The sequence below is a fragment of the Vanessa cardui genome, chromosome 28 (assembly GCF_905220365.1).
Source record: "Vanessa cardui chromosome 28, ilVanCard2.1, whole genome shotgun sequence".
NCBI classification, from domain to species: Eukaryota; Metazoa; Arthropoda; class Insecta; order Lepidoptera; family Nymphalidae; genus Vanessa; species Vanessa cardui.
This window is the reverse complement of record NC_061150.1, coordinates 548906-573364: the sequence shown is the minus strand read 5'-3', so window position 1 is coordinate 573364 and position 24459 is coordinate 548906. Positions and strand designations below refer to the sequence as shown.

Here is a 24459-nt window from a genome sequence, read left to right as displayed (position 1 = left end):
CATAAGTGTATACCGATTTTATTTTTGGACTCGATACCGATTTTCAGCATCACTAAGAAAACTACTTTATAGGTTCTGCAACTTGTGTACAATATTGTAGTTAAGAATAACTAATGAACTTTGAATTTTAGAGAACATTAATCTTATTTATAAACAGAGATATTTATTTAGGTAAGCAATTACGTAAATAAAAAATAATTATACTGGCATCACTTTATCGTGTTTTGAATTAATGTCATATAATGTCAACAACAAAATCGTTTTTTAAATTCAAACTAATCAGTACATGTACATGATACGATTTTAAAGTATATCTTACTATAATAAGCTGAATAATAACAATTTAAAAACTTTAAAATGAGTGCCATGAATGTGTCAGAACCGTGGTTCCTTCAAGTCTGTGAAGAGTTCGATGCTTTCTGTAAAAAAGTCGATGGTAAGTTTTACTGTAAACATCACAACTCTTTTCGAGTTTTTTTTATTTTACATTTACAATAATACAAATATATCGTCAAAACATTTTAAGACCTTATTTCCGTCTTCCTAAGATCAATAAATATAAAAAAAAAGTTTAAAAAAAAAAGAAACGTACGAGCTAGTTTTCGTTGATATTAATATTAAACATATTATAATTTCATTATTAATGATTCACGTAGTGATGTTTTCACATAGAAATAATAGTAATATGATGATTTAAATATGAAATTGTAAGTTCAATTCAGTCTGTCTGTACAACACGGCTGGGTGCAACCAGGACTTGGGCGAACTATTCTTAACTTCAAAAAAGATTTTATCTTTCCAAGATTTGTCCATCATTAGCGCCAATGAAGAATCCTGAATAATATATACGTTTATTTAGTTCATATATTTTCTGCATTACACTCGGTTTTTCAATTAAATAATCATCTGTTGATTTGGCACAAATGTATGTTTGTTTCATATGTTAATCTTAATTTTTCAGATAGAATCGACAAGCAACAACAACAGTTAAAGGCGTGTAAGAAAAGAAATGAATTGGAAAACAAACTCGCTCAAGAGTTATCGATCAAAGTAAGTTTGAAGACTTTTCTTTTCAACTGACTTCAAAAAGGAGGAGGTTATCAATTCGTCTGTATTTTTTTTCTGTCCAAAAGTTAACAGAAATGGATCTCTGCACATTTGGCTGAATTTCAATGAAATTAGACACATGCAGGTTTCCTCACGATGTTTTCCTTCACTGCCGAGCATACGATGAATTATAAACACAGATTAAGGACATATATATAGTGGTGCTTGCATGGGTTTGAACCCGAAATCATCGGTTAAGATGCACGCGTTCTAACCACTGAGCCAACTCATCTCAATAATGTGTATAATATTAATTTATTCTATTCTTACTATGTTTTAAGTTAAGTGGAAACTTTACTGGTATATTTGCTAATTTTTATGTTATAGCTTTAAGAGTGACTTGTACTGTTTGTTTCCCTTTCTTTTTTTTTTATCGCTGGCTGGTGTGTGGAACTCCCCGGTTTCCTAGACGCACAGTGCGCCCAGGTCCACCGGGTTTACCCATTAAAAAACCAGCGGTAAACTCTCCGTCTTTCGGCGCGCCACGGGATCGCTTACGCATGCTACCGTGATGCTCTGTCGGTCAGCCCGCCTATGCGGGCCTCCAACACCGAGGGGGTTTTCCGGGGTACTGAGACCCGCCCTGGTACTGTTTGTTTCCCTAATAAAGTTAAATAAATAAAATTAATTTCCAGAAAGAGCTGACTCAGCAATTGTCCGAACTGTCTCGGAGGGGTAGTGAGTTAGAACGGGTATGTGCTGTGTTTGAGTCAAGGCTCACTATCACGGACAGTGATCAACATCGGCTGGATAATGCTAAGTGAGTTATAAGTCCTTTTATTTTTAATTATTTTAAACTTGATCACATCCATTAAGTCTTTCGCCTTGTGATGTTTATAGATGTTAAGCCATTACAGTTCTGAAGATACATATCCCTTGACAAACCAACGTATTGTATGATCATTGAATAAATATGAGATCTATTCAGATTAATTTAAGCCTGCAATCTCGACTGCACCGTTCAATCTCCATCGTGTCTTCTCCATCGCACATGACATTGGTGAAATAATCTGTGCCCTCTTGGTACAAATAAAAGCCATGAAGCAAAAAAAAAAGAGATCAGTGCAGGAAAATAATAGTAAAATAACATTGGATCTAATACAGAAATCAAATTTTGTGAATTATCTTTAATAAAAAAAATTAACAAAGAATCATAACTCGAGCGGAGTGTGTAATTGTTTTTATGTTAACAGAGAAAGCTATCAGCTAGCAAAAGAGTTGACAGGCATTCGTCTGGACTTTAGTGCACCACCAAACATTGCCAAAGGATGTATCCTTTTTTATCTATCTAATATTATATTGTTATTAATAAAAAAGAGCTGAGATGGCCCAGTGGCTAGAATGTGGGCATCTTAACTGATGATTGTGGGTTCAAACCCAGGCAAACACCACTTTGTATTATATTTATTTTGTATATTTATTTTGTATATTGTATACTCCTTATACAACAACAACAACAACAGCCTGTAAATTCCCACTACTGGGCTAAAGGCCTCCTCTCCCTTTGAGGAGAAGGTTTGGAACATATTCCACCACGCTGTTCCAATGCGGGTTGGTGGAATACACATGTGGCAGAAGTTCTATGTTTGTCACATGCAGGTGTCCTCACGATGTTTTCCTTCACCGCTGAGTACGAGATGAATTATAAAGACAAATTGAGCACATGAATCAGCGGTGCTGAAGGAGTATGCTCTAACTAAAATATTATATATATTTTGGACATATATTAATATAGGTTATGTTACAGTTTTATTTGTATTTCACAAGTATACTCCTTAATAATTAAAATTAGATGTGAAAAATGAAGCTCGAAGGCTGTTACTGCCTTTTGAAATGGAATCAAACAGTGATGCCCTTTGGGACCTCGTCAAGACTGCCTGCGATCCGACCTGGCCGGATAAGGAGAATCATGCGCCGAATAAAATATAATTATCTTTATAAAAGACGTTTTTTTACCTTGCTCAATCATTTTCTTTCCTGTGTGTGACGTCATTTAACGTTGTACCGTCAGCAACGTTAAGTTATTTATTTTTGTACATTGCAAGCATTATAATCTTATTAATTTAGAATTTCAAAACAACTACATCTTAATAGTTTTTTGTTGACAAGTTTACAAAACAAATTTATAATTTATTTTATTACGTTCATTTAATTGTTCTTCTGACGCTACACATATCTCACAAGGGAGATTTAAAGGATTTTTAAATTTTTTTTTGACTTACCGTATTTGGTATTCATAAAACAGGCTTTGTTTTAAACACATATATATCCAGGCATAAGCGCAATTTACTAGTTATCTATTTACAAATAAATTAATTAAGAAACCTGCGACGGATGGTACAATACGATGATGGGTAGCCTCATAACGCCCTGGATTTGGGGAATTTTGAGAATACCGAAATATTCATTCCTTAGTAACAGGAGACAGTCTATTTTTATAACATATAATTATTATAATGAACTTTTCAAAAACAATTACTTATTGCTCAAAAAGCAAAAAATTGTTCAATAAAAAGATTATTTAATAAAGTATTAACTAGAACTACTGAGTTTCTTGGCGGTTCTTCTCAGTAGAATCTACTTTCCTAACCGGTCGTAGCTTCACTTAAAATAGTTGTTAAATGACGATTCAAAAGCGCTTGTATAAGTCTACTCAAAAAAAGTATATTTTGATTTGATTTCTTTCACTAATATTTCAGTACGAAATAAATAACAACAATTTTTAGTAACAGATATTTATTCTAAGCATTATGAAACACGCTCTTTGCCTTCTTCTCTCGTTTCTTCTTTTCCATTCTCTTCTTCTGCTTCTCTGTGCTCCGGAGGAGTTTCACTATCGCCTCCTCAGGGTCCTCGTTGTCCTCTATGTCTACAGTGCTGCCCTCTGTCGACGGTTTCATCTTCTTTGGTTCTGCTATGCCAGTGTCTCTATTTCTTTTCAAACTTGGTTTTTCACTGTAAGTATTAAATTTAATGATTAGTTAGGAATTTAATAATTAAATTTTAGAATTTAAATTACTTGGTCGTAGGGCTTTGTACAAGCCCGTCTGGGTAGGTACCACCCACACATCAGTTATTCTATAGCCAAACAACAGTACTCGGTATTGTCGTGTTCCGGCTTGGAGGGTGAGTGAGCCAGTGTAACTACAGGCACAAGGGACATAACATCTTAGTTCCCAAGGTTGGTGGCACAGAGACGATGTAAGGAATGGTTAATATTTCTTACAGCGTCATTGTCTATGGGTGATGGTGACCACTTACCATTAGGTGGCCCATATGCTTGTCCGCCAACCTATACCATAAAAAACATAATTTTTGAATAGTTGGACCACCATATGGTTTTAATCTTGAACACTGCACTGTTACTGTAGCAAGTTTAATAATATCTAGACATATGATAAAATTGAAGTATCTGTTTGTAATATTAAAAGAAGTTCGCTTAATAACAGATTTTTATTAAAGCATATGCATATACATAGTGTATATGCCAAAATAACATTTTTAGAGTTCCGTATGTCTGAATACAAAAACGGAACCCTTATAGGATCACTCGTGTGTCTGTCCGTCCGTCGCTTACAGTCAATTATCTCCGAATCTATTAGACCGATTAAGTTGAAATTTGGTACACATATCAATTCCTGTAACCCAAATACAGAGGTGTGACGTGAGCAGATGAAATCTATATATGGGGGGTCATTTTTGGGGGGGAAGGGGAAAATTAAAAAAAAAAATTCTGAAAACTGCATCGTGTGGCATATCAAACGAAAGGTCTTGTTGAGAAGATCTTAAATGTATTTTCTTTTTTAAATTTTAAAATAAATAGTTTCCAAGTTATTCAAGAAAATAGACGAAAATTGACCATTCACCCCCCCTCTAATCTACGAAACTACTGAACCTAAAATTTTGAAAAAAATACAGAAATTAGTTTTCTCCTTATAGATTATAGGAAAACCTATAAGAAGTCCATGATATTAAAATTACATGGTAAATCACTCAATATTGTGCGTACCAACTTACATTTGCAGGTGGAATGTGTGGGAGAACATATTTTTTTTGTTCATTTTTATAGATAATGTACGGAACCCTTGGTGTGAGAGTCCGAGTCGCACTTGACCGGTTTTTTTTTATTTCAACTATTATCTGTATGATCTGGCTAATATATGGATCGGCTGAACCGATTTTGATGAGCCTTCACTGGCAGATAACCTTAATAAGGAGTAATTTAGATTACTTAATTGTTTTGTTATTTTAAATTAACTACCTATTTAAATTGATAAGATGAGGGGAGGTTCGTGTCGGGTTCAAGATCAAAGTATTATTTATTTAAGTAAGCTCATAAAAGCACTTTTTGTTATCATGTTACTGTTAAAAGTCAAGCTAAAACTGGTACAAAAAATAGATGTCTCCGAGAAAAACCAGTAAGCATATCAGTAGATACTCTTAAATTTAATTTTGAATACAGAATATATCAGTAAAGTAATTTTTTTATATATTATTGACATAAGCTTTAAAATTTGTTATTAGGCAAAGTTAAAATTACCTGTGGAATTAAATACTTACACATAATAGAAACCAATAAGTCCAATATTTAATATGATATAAGCCTTATGTTTTGATGTAATCACAAAATAAATCGTCATTTTAACACTCACCCAATAGTTTCCATATTTTCGAAGATATCATCCATATCTTCCTCCTTCACCTCCGCGCCTTCGATCTGATCCTCCTCTTTGACCTCTGGGTCCTCTCTCTTGAGAGGCGTCGTGGTCGCGGTTTGGACCAGCACGCACGCCAACTTAGATGTCATGTATTGCTGGAAATTGGATTTTATCGATTTTGTTAGTTAAGCTGGTAGAGTGGGGGTAGGGGTTGGTCTTGTGGCATTATTATGTGTTTTAGGGGGTTGTTTGTCACGTAGAGTCGAGATGGCCCAGTGGTTAGAACGCGTGCGTCTTAACCGATGGTTGCGGGTTCAAACCCAGGAGAGCACCGCTGATTCATGTGCTTAATTTGTCTTTATAATTCATATCGTGCTCAGCGGTGGCGGTAGGCCTTCGTGTCTATGGTATAGTCTACGAAGTCAGTAACAGTCGATTCATTACTCGTACCTTATACAGTAACTCCTTGCTGTCTCCCTGGTGTACCCGCAGATGTCTGTCCAGGCTGGTGCTGATGACCCTTCCCCCCGCCGCCACCACGCTGGACACCGCCCCCACCGCGCCCTTGTACGCCTTGTCCGGCTTCCCCCTCCTGAGGTCCACTTGTTGGAGCTGGCCACGACCGAATCCCACCAGGACATGTCTAAAAATACATATAAGTTGAGACAACATAACCATGAGACAACATCACATACATTACTCTGATCCCAATGTGAGTAGCTAAAGCACTCGTGTTATGGAAGATCAGAAGTAACGATACCACAAACACCCAGACCCGAGACAACATAGAAAACTAATGATAATCTACATTGAATCGGCCGGGAATCGAACCCGGGACCTCGGAGTGGCGTACCCATGAAAACCGGTGTACACACCACTCGACCACGGAGGTCGTCAAATTTCATGATATAGTTAGGCGAGCAAAAGGGCCATCTGATGGTAAGTGGTCGACTACCCATAGAAAATGGCGCTGTAATATTAACCATTCCTATCATCACCAAAACACCACCTGTAACACTGGCGATCTCAGTCAGGTCCTAATTAAAGTCTTAACAAGTAAGAATCGATGGCATTTATAAGGTTTGAAAAATAATCCTATCTTGAATAATTATGAACTAATGGGTATAACTCCGCGTGCATCTTAATCGATCATTGCGGGTTCAAACTCAGGCAAGGACCACTGAAGATTCATGTGCTTAATTTGGGCTTATAATTCATCTCGTGAGGAAACTTGCTTGTGTCTAATTTCCACCATTCCGCATTGTAACAGCGTGGTAGAATATGTTACAATCCTTCTCCTCAAAGGCCTTAGCCCAGCTGTGGGAAATATACAGGCTGTTATTGTTGTTGGGTATAACTCACCGGTCATCGAAGGCGGGTGCCATGCAAGTTGCAGCCATCTGGAATTCCACGTTGCACACAGGCCGCCTTTGTGATCTCGTGTCGTACAACCTGCAGTTGGCACAAATAATATATAATCTATATATTAATAAAGGATAGGACAAACATGGAATAATTACTGGACATGACAAACTCTTAAAGGAATCTACAGTCTACAGATAAAAAAAGATTATGAAATGTATATGTCACCGTAAGATTACAAAATTCGTTCGTCGAAATATAGTGAACCGTGAAATATGATTGCATATTATGTCCATTATGTGCTTAATTTGTGTTTATAATTCATCTCGTGCTCAGCAGTGAAGGAAAACATCGTGAGGAAACCTGCATGTGACAAATTTCATAGAAATTCTGCCACATGTGCATTCCACCAACCCGCATTAGAACAGTGGGTGGAATATCTTCCAAACCCTCTCCTTAATGGAAGAGGAGGCCTTATCCCAGCTGTGGGAAATTTACAGGCTGTTACTTCACTTTTTCTACTTTTTTTTCAAGCGGCACATCATAGCATATACTGGGCATATTTTTTTTTAATAGAAATCCAAAAACTGCGGTGTCATCATAATGGACATGATTGCAATTGTTAACTGGCGAAGAACGTATGCATGTCGCGCGCTGATTGGTTGAACGTTGTGTGACACCCCCCCACCCGGCATCCGCCATATTACTTTTTTTTATGGTATAGGTTGGCGGACGAGCATATGGGCCACCTGATGGTAAGTGGTCACCATCACCCATAGACAATGACGCTGTAAGAAATATTAACTATTCCTCACATCGTCAATGCGCCACCAACCTTACTAAGATGTTATGTTCCTTGTGCCTGTAGTTGCACTGGCTCACTCACCCTTCAAACCGGAACACAGCAATACTGAGTACTATTATTTGGCGGTAGAATAACTGATGAGTGGGTACCTACCCAGACGGGCTTGCACAAAGCCCTACCACCAAGTGTACTTCACCGTAAAATTTCAAATATCTATAATCTATTTCGCGGTATTTTAAATCTTCTATAGATTGTTATTGGTGTAGCATGAGATTCCTTACCGTTCAGTTACATACGTCAGCACTTATGGTTATCAATAGACTCACCTAACATAACCATGTCTCGAGCACACAGCCAATACCTCCGGGCTGAGGAAGGTCAGGTCCGAGACCCACACTGGCTGCCTGAGTTGCAGCCAGTCATGGGGCAGGTTTTTAGCGCTGAACAGAGGAGCCTGCTCTCCTATCCGCCAAACTTTGAGGTCGTTCTCTTCACCGCCTTAACGATTAATTGATATAATTTAATCAAAGTCAAAATACACTTTATTCGAGCACTTTTTAATCGTCATTTAACAGACTATATTTGAGAAAGCTATCGAGAAGAACTGACAAGAAAGTCAGTAGTTACTCTTTCAACACAAGAGACCCGCTCGGCTTTGCACGGTTGCAATACTGACACTAAATATACTACAGAATTATTATTATTTTTTTTATTTATTTGTTTTTTTTTTTAAGTGGTACACGTTACTCTAGTACCTAAACTAGGCCGCGCCTGTACTATAGGTACTAGTTACTTCCGAGTATCTAAATTAATGGTGACGTAGTTATGCTATTCCTGTATAATGGAAAGCGTAGGTATTTAATATATGTCCTTATATTCATCATGATGTATACCAATAATTATCATAATAACTTTACTAATAATCCACAACTTACAATTTTTATATGTGTTTTCTCGTGTGTGTATGCATGTAGTTGAATTTGATTATGATATTAACAAAATAAAGAAAGAAAGAATTAATCTTTTTTTTTACTAAATTTTCTATGTATTATACACAAAATTGATAGTGATTTTTGATTGATTACATGCATAATGTATATAATACATCCTGCCTTGAAATCAACAAATATTAACTCCAAGCTTTTTTATCATCTACATAATACAATGCTTTTTCTCATGAATGCATTGCTTATACAGTATAATAGGAAGAAAAAAAGGGCTCCCTTTTGACGTGACGTCTTATAAATTGGTTTGCCGGGAGACACTTCAAGAAACTGCGTTACGCTCCGCTCACGTTATGCGCTCACAATGAGAGCGCGTGAGAGGCACGCGGCCCTTCCACTCGGGCGTGGTTAGCCCGCCTAAGAGCGAGAGAGACAGACAAAATTCAGTGCGAGATTCTTTGTATAAATTAATGTTTTAAATATAATTATTTGTATAAATAAATGTTTTAAATTGTTACTATTATTTCATCCTTCATCCTACTATACGAATGAATATTCACATTAAAATCATTTTACCACTCAAAGTCGTTGTCACGTAAAACTTTCGCCCGTATAACGACTTTACAGGCAACAGGTAATTTTTTTTTCTTCCAAACAATACGATATAGTACTCACCAGTAGCGAACAAGGTGGTGTCTTGGTCACACACTCTCATCTTATCCAGCTTACCACCAGTATTGACCACCACATTCTCCTTCTTACTCCATATTTGCACCACTCCACTGGACAGAGCCGCCAGCAGACGTCTGTTGTGCTTACCAAGTCCAACTATGTCACCGGTTCCAAAATCAGCTGTGTATGACTTTGTGAAGCCTTGGATTGTATCGTATACTTGTACCTGTGGGTTGAAATATATTTATTAGAGATGAAATTGATGCGATGGCCGACCGGTTTTGCTTGGTGGTAGGGCTTTGTGCAAACCCGCCTGGGTAGGTACCACCCACTCATGAGATATTCTATATTCTACCGCTAAACAACAGTACGCAGTATTATTGTGTTCCGGTTTGAAGGGTGAGTGAGCCAGTGTAACTACAGGCACAAGGCACATGGCATCTTAGTTGCCAAGGTTGGTGGCGCATTGACGATGTAAGGAATAGTTAATATTTCTTACAGCGTCATTGTCTATGGGTAATGGTGACCACGTATCATCAGGTGGCTCATATGCTCGTCCGCCAACCTATTCCATAAAATAAAAACCGTGTGGCCGGATAGCCGGAGATCCGGCCGCCTATCTGGCTATCCGTGAAGAAAAATCATAAAGACATTTTTTTGGAACTGGCCTTGTGATGAAAAAACTGCTACACTCTCAATGCAAAGAAATTAGTATTTATTCATCATTATTTTCCCTTAGTGCAGTATGAGTACTAATTCCAATGATGTTGTAGTAAACAGATATGTTATTAACGCGCAAAAAGTGATGACTAGAAAACAGAAGCGTAGCGTGCCTTAGCGGGGCCCCGTATAAAAATTTGTTTGGGGGCCCTTAGGAAGGGTAAAGATTTCTCACAAAAAAAAATGCATAAAATTAATAGAAATATTTATTCATCATAATTATCTGTCTGTAACTTTTTCCAAAATTTTTATAAACAATTGAAATCAAATACATACACACTCACCTTCCTTTTTTTTGGCAAATAAAAATTTGATGAAACTTTGACGAGATGTCCGAAGGTAAAAGTCAGCAGCATTAATTCGAACAATTCCTCGGAACATTCCCAGTGAAAAATTCGGTAGAAGATGCAGAGTGATCCAACATCTCTGCTCAAAGCCAAAAGAATCAAGGAGATCAGAAAGGGCATGATTGTCGAAAACTCGAGCCGCTCTACGTTGGATACGGTCAAATGGAAGGAACTGATACTGGAGAGCAATCGCCTAGAGGTGAGAGCAGTACTCTATGTGAGGCCAAATTTGCGCCTTGTAAAGTTTAAGACGATGGGCCGATGTAAAATACTGTCTCGCCTTGCTGAGCACACCGAGATTTTTTGAAGCCAATTTGGCTTTGCCTTCTGTAGCGGCAATCGGTGTGTTCTCAAATCGTGGAGATACGGCAAATTAGCGGTTAAAGCACAAACTTGCATCTTTTTGGGGTTGAAATGAACTAGCTGGCCCCAGTTCGAGACTTCGTTTAACGAAGACTCGATTTCAGACACAAGTTTATTCCGGTTTTCTTCGACGTTCTCCCGAGAAATATTCTTAAACAATTCGTTTCCTGTATAGGTAGGTACAGGCTATAAGGTTATGGAATTCCCTTCCAGTAAACATAAAAAGACTCCATCAAATTCAGCTTTCAAAAGAGCCATTAAAAACTATTACCTAAACAATAATTTAAACGACTTTAATTAATTACCTTTTTATAAAATTTATTATGTTTAATTTTATGTTGTATAATTTTATGTATTTTTATACCATTTTATTATCTATTAGTATCTAAGTATTATATATTATTTTATTATCTAAGTATGTATTAGTGTGTAAATATTTGTATGTAAGTTTATGACTGCACCGCGTACGCCGATGGTTTTAAAATCTCCCTCTGATTGGGTTGTCTGGAAGAGATGGCTAATAAGCCCCGTACTGTCCGCCCGTTGTACAACAATTTTAACTTTTCGAGCTCCAGAAAAAAAGCTACAGGTTTATTTTAAATTAAGCATACATATATTAAAATCATACATAATTTATACAAATGTATTCAAAAGACAACCTAAGACATTTTATGTTAAACGGGGCAAACGAGCAGGAGGCTCACCTGATGGAGAGTGATTACCACCGCCCATGGATATCTACAACACTGGGGAACTTGCAAGTGCGTTGCCGGCCTTTAAGGAAGGAGTACGTTTTTTTTTTAAGATTCCGAAGTCGTATTGGTTTTGAAAAACCGTCGGCGAAAGTTAGTTCAACAGACTTGTTGTGCAAGGTAGAAATTGCCTTAAAAATCGCGCTGATGTGGATTTTTAAACATCAAGGTGGTGCGTGTGAAGCTTTGAATTTTAACGAGATGTCCGAAGGTGAAATCTGAATAAATCCTCGGAATATTTCCCGTGGAAAATTCGGTAGGAGGTGCACAGTGATCCAACATCGCTACGCAAATCCAAAGAATCAAGCAGGTCTGAAAAGGCTTGATAGTCTATATAATTCCAGCCGCTCTGCGTTGAATACGGTCAAATGGAAGGAGCTGGTAATGGGGAGCATCCGCCCAGAGGTGAGAACAGTAATCCATGTGGGGTCGATTTTGCGTCTTGTATAGGCGATGGGCCGACGTGAAATCCTGTCTTGACTTGCTAAGGACACCGAGATTTTTTGAAGCCAATTTGGCTTTGCCTTCCAGTTGACCGCGGACTGACCGAAACATGCTTGAATTATCCACGTCAAGTATTCCGATACTAGCTGTGGCGGCTATAGGAAACTTCTGAAATCGTGGAGATACGACAATTGGCAAATTTTTTAGCAGTAAACGCGCAAATTTTTGTCTTTTTGGGGTTGAATGGAAGTTTAGCCGAAGGTCCGTAGCTACTAAGTGAACCGGTGAAGGCAGGGAGCTACTTCCCCGCCATCAGATATGTTAATAGAGTAATAAATCAATCATATTTGGACTAAGATTAGCCGGCCCCAGTCCGAGAATTTGTATAATGAAGACTCGATTTCACACACAAGTTTGTTCCGGCGTTCTCCAGCCGGTGGCCGGTGTCTCATACACCGGCCACCTACGGTGTCTACGGCACTGTCATCTTCATAGCAATGAATGTTACAGTAGTCATTGATATGTAGAAGAATCCGAGTGGGTGATAGATAGCAACCTTGTCGAACATCAGCATTAACGAATTTTAAATCAGAGCATTCACCATGTATAACGAATTTAATGCTCCGATCTACCATAAAGCTTAATATCCCAGAAACCCGTTGAAATTATGCGCTAATGCCCCCTCCTTGCTCTCAACTGCTTCTGGCCATCTATGAGTAAGGTAATCTAGAAGATCATCGGCTGAACGCCCCCGACGAAAATGAGAACAAGAAGGTGATGGCTATAGGCCTATAATTAATCGGACGGGTCTGGGCAGTTGCCCTTTTTAGGGATCGGATGCACCAAAGCAGTCTTCCAGGAGTTACTCAATAAAACATACAGGGTTATTGGTAATTCAACGTATTTTCGTTAGGAGGTGATAGGGGTGATTATTTGCAATGTTTTTAACCCCCATATGCATCATGCAAAAGTGAACCGTTTTTGAGTTATCACGTTGTTTAGTTTTTTTTCAAAATTTGTCAAAAATGCAACTTCAAATATTTATTTTAAAAAAGTATCATTTAAATCTATTAAATTAACTTTTATCTTCTGATTTATAAAAGAAATTAAACACTGGAAAATTTTCAGTATTTAAACAATAATTATCGGTCCAAATTTAAAAATGCGGACTGGAAAACGATTTCTTTATTGCTTTTTTCCTCAAAAATATCTTAAAAACAAAAAACTAAAAAAAACATCTACAACAACAAACTTTGCTTCAGCAGCAGAGCTCTCATTAGATATCGCTCGTCACAGCACAGTGTGTAGAGGCCATTACGCGGGAATAAGAGAAATTGTTTTTTTTTTTTAATTTTGTCATTTGTGAAATAAAAAAAAGAAGTTGGGATGATTTAATAATTTTTGCTTACGCTAGTTGGGGGCCCCGTGGCCCGGGGGCCCCGTATAATTGATACGGCAGATACGGCGGTAGCTACGCCCCTGCTAGAAAACGTCCTAATTGGTACGTTTGCCTTTAGTCGTTTTACGTAGTAATACGTTATAATACATCATAATTACGTAGCAATACGTTTTACGTAATTAAAACGTCTAGTTGTCCCTTTTTCTTATTGTTTTCATCAAGCTATCCTTTCTTCTTGTAACGAAATGTAAAATAAACGGTCCCCGGTGCGGCACACTTTTTTCTGTTGTTTAATATGGATATAACATATCTGTTTATTAGAATATCATTGACTAATTCATTCATTTTCATTGTGTTACATTAATTTACTATTGTGTGATACTATGACTAACTAAATAAAGGAAGTATGTTTCTTTTTCCCAGATTATTTTGTTTAATTCAAAAATCTATCTCTAATATTTATTGAGGAACACCACCAGGAAATTAAAACTTAATAAATTAGTCTAATTGATGCAAACACTGCTTGGGAAGTACCTGGCGCCTAAGATACGGGGGCTCCTAGTTTTAGGGTGCAGTACAGTACAGGGCCCTTTTGATTTATAAACGGTAATAAATATATGACGGCGCCACTGTATTTTAAGAGCGTCAAGAAACGTCAAAAGCGATAATAACATCGGATAGCAACCTTTTTCAAATTATGGCGGTTCTGACGGCTCTTCGCTCTGACTTCAGTCTCTTGTGTAAGCGAAGTCAAACGGAAAACAATCCATTTGCATCTCGCAGAAACAAAACGTGCCTGGTGGTGCGTCATTACCTGAGTTGTTTGTATTACTGATAATATTTCGTTGTAATAATTATTGGATATTGTAAAACAATCTCATACACGTGATTTTAATTATCTTCGCCCGACAACCCACGATCGCTCGGCAGCCACATATGGGTACCAAAAATAATGATAACGGCAATGTGCCGTTATATATATGATTTGATTGATATTTGTGGATAGAATGTCTGATGATTGGGTGATACATACCAAGACACAGTGGCGGCGCAAGATCGAATCTTAATGTGGGCAAGAAACAGTTTGCGAGGCTTTTCTTTTTTTTTACAGTACTCTGATCCCAATGTTTTATGTACTTTTTCAAATGTCGCAAGACCCTTTGCACTGCGAGGCCGTGAGTGTATGTTACCAGTGGCGGCTCAAGATCGAATCTTAATATGGGCAAGAGTTTACGAGGCACTTGGATTTTTTTTCAAATTTCGGGCGCGAGGCCCTTTGCACCGCGAGGCCGCCACTGCCAAGACATGCTTGCACAAAACTATTACCATGTAAAATTATATTACTTAGTATACTTGAGTTAGTGGGTGTTAGCACAAACCTAGATATTTAACTACCCACCCTTTAAATAATCGCTTAGGGCATAGTTTGGTTTGGATGATACAGTATAATAGGTTTAACACTTTTTGGAATAAAAAAAAACCCTTTAATTAATAATATATTGGTGTTTAGTTTGTGTATATTGATTTCCATGCAGAATAAGTAATAGTTAAACTATTATATAAACATCTATAGTACGACACAATTTAGATGTCACATCGGCAAAATTCGTAAAACCGATCACATCCGAATTGAGTATGCTATACCAAATTATCAATATTTATTTCTCATGCGAATATGATCTTTGCACAAACATAATAACTTGTAATATCATATGACCTAATATATTCGTCAATTTGACATGTGGATTTACATGCACTTGCTCTCTCTGAGGCGGGAATCTATAGCGACGAATAGCGTCGTATAGTGCGATATGGAGCTATTTCTATTGGTTGTATAAATCGGCAGTAATCGGTTTTAATTTCATTCCATTGCGTTTTCCGATGCTACATCTAGTTTGTGTCATACTATATGTAACTACATGCTGGAGTTGAGTAACTACTGAGTTTTTTGCTGGAACATTCGAAATTGATGATAGCTTTGACTCAAAATCAAAATAAACTTTATTCAAGGGGGCTTTTACAAGCACTTTTGAATTGTCATTTAACAATTAGCTAACACCGGTTTGGAAAGTAGATCCTACCGAGAAGAACCAACAAGAAAATCAGTACTTTTAAACATTTAAAAAATACAATCATATTAGTTATATACAATTATATATGTATGTTATGTATCCTGCTTAGAAGTCAACAGGTATTAATTCCATGCTTTTTTATCATCTACAAAATCTTGTATCGAATAATATGCCTTTTTCACCAATGTATTTTTTATAAACAATAATACTGCATATAATCATGTAAAATGATGACTAAAATTTTGTCTACCGGAATGAAATGTGTTTTGATTTTAGTTTTCTCTTACTTTACTTATCAGTAGAATATGCATTTCGAACCAGTGGCAGTGTTACTAAATATAATTGTTAAATCACGATTCAAAAATGCTTGTAACAGCCTACTCGAACTAAGTATATGTTGATTTTGAGTTAAAGATATCTTAATAATTACTTAAATACGGTGTCTAGTAATACTGTCTTTTAAAGTAGCAAGACTGTTTGACCTAAGGTAATGTAAATATGAAAGTTTGGTTCTTTGATTACCTGTTGGTTTTTCTTTCCGATTAATATTTGTGTTTGTTCCTCATTCCCCCATACCATGGAGGTTATTGCATCGTCTTTCTGTAAGCTTTTAATTTCAACCAAGTTCTCTATGCATTTCTTGTTGTTTTTTGTTGAGTCTGTGTGGTATTTTATATCTAAAAGAAAGAATGATTTATTACTGATTTTGGGATCATTATTTATTACTGGGATCAATATTATTAATAATATTTTTAATAATCTATTCTTATATTATAAATTGCGAAAGTAACTCTGCCTGAATTTGATAAAATTTAGTATAAAGCAAGCATCAAAGAGTCCTACCTCCAATTTCCAGTTAAGCTTTTATTTAAATCAAAAACTTTTTTAATAGGCGCCAAAAAAAGAAAGAGAATAATTAGGTTATTTTCTTAAAAAAATGCCGATTTTTATTCAAAAATATAATCATATTTTATTTATATAAAAGTATATAACAGTTTATAATAACATTGGAATAAATAAAACACTAGCTATGATAACTTACGTTTGAAAGATCCTATTTTACTAGCTACGAATATATCAACTTCTTTGTCTTCTGTGATAACCATTTTGATGTGCGATAATCACATAGTATTTTAAAACAATTTATTTAATAAATGTACACAATTTTCATTCAAAAACACGTGAAACTCATGCATTGTCACTGTGACAGTTCATTGAAATGAAACGAGACATTGACTTTTATTATCAATTCACGCATACTACCTTCTTTTGGCACTGATAATATATAAAAAAAAACAGAGTTTAATTTTCTTACAATAAAATCATTGAATTTTATAAAAACATGTACTTTAAAATGATTGTGTTTATATATTTTGTCAAAATTTTAAATTCATGTACTTTGTAAGTTATATATAAAATTATTAATAATCACTCCGTGAAACCGATTTGTTTTTTACGTTCCAATACGTATGACAAATTAGTAATGTTTATTTAAAAAAAAATTTTTGTTATTTAGATTTTATATTAAAATTAGCAAAAACAAATTATTTTCAACGCATTGTCTTGTATCGTTTAAATATTCGGTTTTAATTGTTACATTTGCTTATGCTTTATTTCCATATGTTGTGCAATGTACCAAGTTATGAAATACTAATTTTTAAAATTATTATAATTAATTAATTAAAATATAGATATTGATTTAAAAAAAAATAATAATACCGAAATAAGTCATTTAACCAATATGGATATTTTAACGTTCCGTTCAACGGTCAGCCTCATATTTATTAGTTTTGATTAGACGTCAAATTTAACAATACAAAAGCAACATACTATGTGTGTTTTTATAAGTATTGTCAATATAGTTTTTACTATGTTAACAATTTGAACTTAAAAGAATCACCAGACCACTATTTATTAATTAACCCCTTTCCTAATATTATATTTAATATTAATTTCATTCGTGGAGAGAATAATAAAGTTAATTTCGATATCTTAAAACTGTTTTTTATTTATGTTTTCTATGTTTACATAAGTGTAACGACTCCTATAGTCAATATTTTGAAGATTATAACATAATTTGCGTCATAACAATTTGGATAATAATATAAATTAAAACAAATGGATTTTAATAGTATTTGTAGAACTTGTTTCGGTAAAAACGACCTAAGTCCGATATTTACCAATAAAGATGAAACCATCGATGTACAAACACTTTTCGCAGCAACAGGTGTGAAGGTGAGATATCATAAGCATTTTTGAATATTGATTTTTATTAAAACAGTATTTGGAAAAATTACATTTAAAAAAATCTAAATTGTCTGTGATTTACAGCTTAGCTCAAATGGTAAAACATTAAACCAAGATACTATGTCCTTATTTATATTATTACAAATTAATTATTAACATTGAGCCCTTAACTATAAATAAATAAGAATTTATCATAGTTACTGTATAATTCACGACTATCCGGAAAATTGGCAAATAAAATAAATTAAATGGAATGCTAAAATTTCTCTGATTAACGACAATTTTGATCCTCTTGAAAATAATTTAATGAGTCCTGTCATTAGTGGACTCAATAATGTACATAACACCTTAAATGAAGAACTTTGCATTACAATACATATTTCACTTACATATAATTCTTATCTCCATCTTTCTCTTACGTTAAATAATTTCCTGATAATTTCAGATGCAAATTAATGATGGTCTTCCTCAAAAAATGTGTATATATTGCTTAAAGTGTGTTCAAAGTAATATAGACTTTAGAAAAAAATGTAAAGATGCTGAAACAGTGCTTCTAGCTATCAAGAGAGACAATGAACACAAAATAGACGTTGAAATCATTGTTACAGATAATGATGATAAAAAACCAAAAACTTTACACATAGAAAATAAGCCTGAATTGATTAATGACAATAATCAAAATACACTACAGAATATTAAAAATAAATTACCAAATATTGATATATTTAAGGAAGTTGAGGTTAAAATTGAAGACTTTGAATCAGATGATGAAGATGACATGCCTTTAATATTATTAACAGACAATTCAATCGCACAAGATTCACAGAAAATTACTGAAACGGACAAAAAAGACATCAGCACGGAACAAGAAAGTGTTTTATATGATTATAACGATAAAACTTCCAGGATAACTTGCAAGTTATGTCAGAAGAACCTATCCAGGAGAAGTTTTACCATGCACATGGCGAGGCACCACCCCGGTGCTGATAATACCAGGATTAAATGCGAACTCTGCAATGATTACATCTTGAAGGATAATTTGAATCGGCACTTAACATCTATACATGGTACTGACAACTTTAAATGCAGAGTGAGTATTTATAGTGATTTACTTTTTTAATTACTTATTAGTTTTGAAAATGGAGGATGAATTAACTAGATAAACAAATGTATAGTAATATTATAAATGTGAAAGTAACTCTCTCTGTCTGTCGCTCTTTCACTACCAAACCTCTGAACTGAATTTGAGGATATTTGGTATGAAACAAATTTGAACTCCAAGCTACTTTTTTGCCTAACACATGACAACCAAATCTCTGCAACGAGAGCGAAACCAAAGGCAACAACTAGTGGAAAATAATGAAGTAAATTTTTTTTTTTATGGTATAGCTTGGCGGACGAGCATATGTGCCACCTGATGGTAAGTGGTCACCATCACCCATAGATAATGACGCTGTAAGAAACATTAACTATTCTTTAAATCGTCAAAGTACCACCAACCTTGGGAACTAAGATGCTATGTCCCTTGTCTGTAGTTACACTGGCTAACTCACCTTCAAACCGGAACAGAACAACACTGCGTACTGTTGTTTAGCGGTAGAATATCTGATGAGTGGGCGGTACCTACCCAGGCGGGCTTGTACAAAGCCCTACAACTTACCCTACTTACCTTAGCCCTACTTTGTTATCACTAATGAGTTACTTGTTTAACTAAAAAATCGATTGTACACTAATTATTACTTCAGAGTTCGAGCGTATTCCCCACTCAGTCTGAGACTTTTGACGTACTGCCAAATATTATACTTAAGTCTCAAGTACTTATTTCATAACTTTTACTAATTGTAAATGTAATTGCGGAATTTTAACAGCTTAAAAGAGGATTTATTAATTTTCCGCAATTGCGAAGAGTACGAACTGTATTGTATACATTGTATTGCAGTATTGTAAAAAGGAGTTCAACAGCAAAGAGTTGTTAGTCAAGCATGTAACGAACTGCAACGTTAAGAAGAGACGCAGGACGTGTGAATCGGTGAGTCATTTTAACGAATTATTTGTTTGTTAATTTTTCTCGTGTTGAATAATGAAGGAATATGCCATGAGGAAATTTGCCTGTCTAGTAAAATTCGAGATGGCTAAGGTGCACTCGGTTAAGATTTGACACTGGGGTTAGAACGCGTGCATCTTAACCTATGATTGTTTTGGGTTCAAACCCCAGCAAGTACCGCTGAATCTTCATGTGCTTAATTTGTGTTTACAATTCATCTCGAGCTCGGCGGTGAAGGAAAACATCGTGAGAAAACCTGCATGTGACAAATTTCATAGAAATTCTGCCACATGTGAATTCCACCAACCCGCATTGGAACAGCGTGGTGGAATATGTTCCAAACCTCCTCAAAGGGAGAGGTGGCCTATAGCTCAGCAGTGGGAATTTACAGGCCGTTGTTGTTGTCTCGTGTTGGATAGTTAAGAAATACACCTTGAGGAAATTTACCTGTGTAGTGAAATTCGAGATCGATTAGTTAGAACGCGTGCATCTTAACCGATGATTGCGTCTTCAAACCCAAGTAAGCAACACTGAATTTTCATGTGCTTAATTTGTGTTTACTATTTATCTCGAGCTCGGCGGTGAAGGGAACCTATGTATGTCTAATTTCATAGAAATTCTGCCACATGGTTATTTCACCAATCCGTGTTGGAACACTGTTGTGGAAAATTCCCAGCTGTGGGAAATTTACAGGCTGTTGTTGTTGTTTAATTATCCTGTATAATATCTGCATTTTGCAGTTTGCATTTAAGCAGTGTGAAAGAATTATATCTAGAAATTGCAGCAGAAGGCTGTAAATTAGCAAAGGATACTGCCCCGCTGTTGGGTATTTATAACACTCTATTTTTTAATTTTAGAAAAGACTGTAAACAAATTAATTGTCATTAAAATATACGTAATTTCTTTTAGAGTCGCGAACTCACTGAGTGTGATGTGTGCCATAAAAAGATGCAGAAGGCGAGCCTGAGAATGCACAAGGCGGTCAAACACGCCGGCTTGGGACCCGTTTGCGAGGTACGTTAGCATTAGTTATTTAGGTTTAATTAAGTAATTACTGGGTTTCTAGTTAGTACTATATAGTATAATCTTCATTCTCAATCGGTGTAAGCTTTATATCTAATATCATTACGTACAGGGCCGGTTTTGTCATAACAGTGCTTTTAATAGCTGCCCCACATTGGGCGCCACTAATATGAAATAGCACTATTAATTTTCTTTTCTATTTAGTTCTTAGCGGAACATCAAACAGTTATATGATATTTAATACTTTCAAATCAAAATCAAATATATTTATTGTTAATACATCAAAGAGGCCCTGTACCTCTAAATAAGAAACCCTGTATCTTAAGGCCCAGTTATTCCATTTAAACTCCAGCTGTACGGTAACAGTATATATTCCAGCACTGCGGAAAACGCTTCGGGAACAAGCTTCGCCTGCACGAACACTATCGAGCGAAGCATGGTTACGAGAAGTTCAAATGCAATTACTGCGACTTCCAGAGCGCTGGTGTGATGGCCATGAGGGTATGAATAAATAAATGGAACCTTTTTACTATTAAATTCGTGTACATGTCACCGTAAAATTGTAAAGTAAAAAAAAGTAACAGCCTGTAAATTTCCCACTGCTGGGATAAGGCCTCCTCTTCCATTACGGAGAGGGTTTTGAACATATTCCATCACGCTGTTCCAATGCGAGTTGGTGGAATGCACATGTGGCAGAATTTCGATGAAATTATATACGTGCAGGTTTTCTCACGATGTTTTCCTTCACCGCCGAGCACAAGATGAATTATAAACACAAATTAAGCACATATATATATAGTGGTGCTTGCTTGGATTTGAACCCGCAATCATCGGTTAAGATGCACGCGTTCTAACCACTGGGCCATCTCGGCTCGCGCGATTGTGATCTGTAATATACTGTTTTCAATTTAACGCATTATTATTTGCTAGTTTATAATCTATAGAAGTAAATTTCAGTTGAATTATAAAAATTCTAACCTAATCTAAATTATGAACAATTGAAAGTTCACAATCTTTCGACAGATTACAAATACGGGAGATAGATTATAATCTAACGCTATTTACAATTTTACGATGACACACGTACTGACTTTTTTATGGTATAGGATGGCGGACGAGCAGATGGGTCACCTGATGGTAAGTGGTCAGCATCACCCATAGACAATGACGCTGTAAGAAATATTAACTATTCCTTACATCAATGCGCCACCAACCTTGGGAACTAAGATGTTATGTCCTTTGTGCCTGTAGTTACACTGGCTTACTCACCCTTCAAACCGGAACACGACAATACTGAGTACTGTTATTTGGCGGTAGAATGACTAAAGTTTACATTTGAGTACTTTGTCTAAAATTGATATGAATTATTAATGAATTATTATGATTTTGACGACCGCTGAGGTCGAGTAATGTGTAGACCGGTTTTCATGGCTATCCCACGACGATTAAGATAGAAAGAGTTCATTATTTTTCTATGTTGTCTCTGGTCTGAGTGTTTGTGGTGCCGTCGTGACTTCTGATTTTCCACAACACATGTGCTTTAGCTACTTACATCGGGATCAGAGTTATGTTTGTGATGTTGTCCAATATTTATTTATTTATATGAAATTACTTGAGTCGAGATCGCCTAGTGGTTAGAACGCGTGCATCAGCACCGCTGATTCATGTGCTTAAGTTGTCTTTATAATTCATTTCGTGCTCAGCGGTGAAGGAAAACATCGTGAGGAAATCTGCATGTGACAAATTGCATAGAAATTCTGCCACATGTGTATTCCACCAACCCGCATTGGAACAGCGTGGTGGAATATGTTCCAAACCTTCTCCTCAAAAGGAGAGGAGGCCTTTAGCCCAGCAGTGGGAATTTACAGGCTGTTGTTGTTGTTGTTGTTGACTAGAATCACGAGAGACGTCACCGTGGTGAGAAGCCGTTTGTGTGCGAGACTTGCGGGGCGAAGTTCCACGCAGCGTATCTACTCGCTCAGCACAGGCAGTCGCACCGCACTGAGAAACAGTTCAAGGTAGAAGATAAAATCTTTAACGTTCACGTACATACACTGCATCACACACACGCATACACACCACACACACACACACACACACATCACGCAAACTCATCAAATACAAAAACATAAAGACAGAAAGATTAATATGTATGTGATGAGGAGGGAAACAGTATATATTAAATTTATAATATTGTATTATTCCTGCTTCTGCTAGACATACGAGTACTTGGATACTGTGATTTGTTTGCGTTTATGTTGATGGAAGTGAAATTTTACCACCAGAAGAGGCACTAAATTCCGTGACATAAAATATATACCAAATTATAATATTTTACAATTTTTTTCCTCCATTATGGATATATATGACGATGATGATCTTGCTGATCGATAATGGTCCTCGGGAACTAAGATGTTATGTCTTTTGTAAGTTAAGTATTACGTTGCACGAAGTCAATATCAAATGATTTATCAGAATCAAATCAAATCAATTTTATTCAAGTAAACTTCACAGTAAAACGTTTTTGAATCGTCAATAATAGGCATATGTAATCAGTGTATATTATGAGTTTAAAAATGGTTATTTACTTATGAAACGAGAAAATAATACTTAATTTATTCAAAAATCCATAAATAAAAGTGCAAATTTTCAAACTTGTCACGTGACACAAAACGCTCCTTGGCCGGGCTTATGATGATGTCACTTTCTTGTAAACTTTGCTTTTCTTCTATATGTACCACAGACTAAAATACAGCAAAGTGACGTTACCCACTCTATTGCAGCGTCATATTGTCCAAGTAGCGTTTTTGCGCGGTATTTAAATATGGAATTTTTAATATGATATTTTTCGGAAAATATGTACTAGAATTAAAAAAAATCTACTTTATTGCGTTCCTTAACTTCTACTTAATATTATAAAATGGATTTTAAAAACCAGTCAAATAGCCTATTAAATACTACCACCAGAATGCCATGTCATCTGATTGAGACAGCGAGGTATGTGTTAATTGATTCGCCTCCATTGAATGATCGCAGTTACTCAGGAAATCTATATTATAATCTGTAGTCATAAGTATAGCGTGTTTTGTCAGTGCGAGCAGTGCCCGGCGTCGTTCAAGGCTAACAATAGTCTGCACATGCACCGGCGCGCGTGCCACAGCAGCGCGCGCGTGGCGTGCGCGGTGTGCGCGCGCGCATACAGCTGCCGCCACTACGCCGTCAAGCACATGCGCGCCGTGCACCGCTACAAGGGGCCCGTGCCGCAGCTCGACCAGACCTGACTCATACTTCCCCACATACAAGCCATGTGTCCGATACATCGAAACTAATCTAAAACCGGATGTTACCGTAACATCAGATGTCATCCATTTTATGATGACGAGTTATCGTTTTACCGCATCTTGTTTAGATGCGGTAAAACGATAACTGTAAGCTGTAAACAATGATATTCTAATAAACAGATATGTTATACCCACACTAAACAACAGAAAAAAGTGTGC

General features: G+C 36.1%; 3 protein-coding genes across 4 annotated transcripts; 2 read left to right on the top strand and 1 right to left on the bottom strand.

The window, feature by feature from the left end:
* Nucleotides 1-190: 190 nt before the first annotated feature.
* On the top strand, nucleotides 191-3045 carry LOC124541690. Its single transcript, XM_047119619.1, has 5 exons — nucleotides 191-436; nucleotides 962-1050; nucleotides 1743-1867; nucleotides 2301-2377; nucleotides 2900-3045. Exons 1-5 carry the CDS (start codon nucleotides 358-360, stop codon nucleotides 3034-3036), a joined length of 507 nt encoding a protein of 168 aa, XP_046975575.1. The 5' UTR covers nucleotides 191-357; the 3' UTR covers nucleotides 3037-3045.
* A 787-nt stretch (nucleotides 3046-3832) lies between these two features.
* LOC124541717 (WD repeat-containing protein 74) lies at nucleotides 3833-16847 on the bottom strand. The gene is made up of 8 exons (XM_047119653.1): nucleotides 16688-16847; nucleotides 16168-16322; nucleotides 9552-9774; nucleotides 8259-8430; nucleotides 7128-7217; nucleotides 6216-6408; nucleotides 5760-5920; nucleotides 3833-4062 (listed from the first exon to the last, which is right to left on the bottom strand). Exons 1-8 carry the CDS (start codon nucleotides 16749-16751, stop codon nucleotides 3849-3851), a joined length of 1272 nt encoding a protein of 423 aa, XP_046975609.1. The 5' UTR covers nucleotides 16752-16847; the 3' UTR covers nucleotides 3833-3848.
* Nucleotides 16848-17701: 854 nt separating this feature from the next.
* LOC124541583 (zinc finger protein 681-like) lies at nucleotides 17702-24346 on the top strand. 2 transcript variants are annotated; one of them, XM_047119499.1, is made up of 7 exons: nucleotides 17702-17880; nucleotides 18338-18982; nucleotides 19832-19921; nucleotides 20846-20950; nucleotides 21338-21460; nucleotides 22855-22977; nucleotides 24052-24346. In XM_047119499.1, the coding sequence occupies exons 1-7, from the start codon at nucleotides 17764-17766 to the stop codon at nucleotides 24238-24240; spliced, it is 1392 nt and encodes a 463-aa protein (XP_046975455.1). In that variant the 5' UTR covers nucleotides 17702-17763; the 3' UTR covers nucleotides 24241-24346. The 2 variants fall into 2 exon arrangements, with proteins under 2 accessions (XP_046975455.1, XP_046975454.1); XM_047119498.1 differs by having other exon boundaries at nucleotides 21326-21460.
* Nucleotides 24347-24459: the final 113 nt, after the last annotated feature.

Excerpts from the sequence above, each read along its gene's own strand:
- LOC124541690 (XM_047119619.1), top strand. The coding sequence starts at position 358 with ATGAGTGCCATGAATGTGTCAGAACCGTGGTTCCTTCAAGTCTGTGAA. Across the intron at positions 1,051-1,742 it reads CTCAAGAGTTATCGATCAAA|AAAGAGCTGACTCAGCAATT; the intron begins GTAAGTTTGAAG and ends ATTAATTTCCAG. Across the intron at positions 1,868-2,300 it reads CATCGGCTGGATAATGCTAA|AGAAAGCTATCAGCTAGCAA; the intron begins GTGAGTTATAAG and ends TTATGTTAACAG.
- LOC124541717 (XM_047119653.1), bottom strand. The coding sequence starts at position 16,751 with ATGGTTATCACAGAAGACAAAGAAGTTGATATATTCGTAGCTAGTAAA. Across the intron at positions 6,409-7,127 it reads GCACCCGCCTTCGATGACCG|ACATGTCCTGGTGGGATTCG; the intron begins GTGAGTTATACC and ends ATGTATTTTTAG. Across the intron at positions 5,921-6,215 it reads GCAAGGAGTTACTGTATAAG|CAATACATGACATCTAAGTT; the intron begins GTACGAGTAATG and ends TCCAATTTCCAG.
- LOC124541583 (XM_047119498.1), top strand. The coding sequence starts at position 17,764 with ATGGATTTTAATAGTATTTGTAGAACTTGTTTCGGTAAAAACGACCTA. Across the intron at positions 18,983-19,831 it reads CTGACAACTTTAAATGCAGA|TATTGTAAAAAGGAGTTCAA; the intron begins GTGAGTATTTAT and ends ATTGTATTGCAG. Across the intron at positions 22,978-24,051 it reads GCACTGAGAAACAGTTCAAG|TGCGAGCAGTGCCCGGCGTC; the intron begins GTAGAAGATAAA and ends GTGTTTTGTCAG.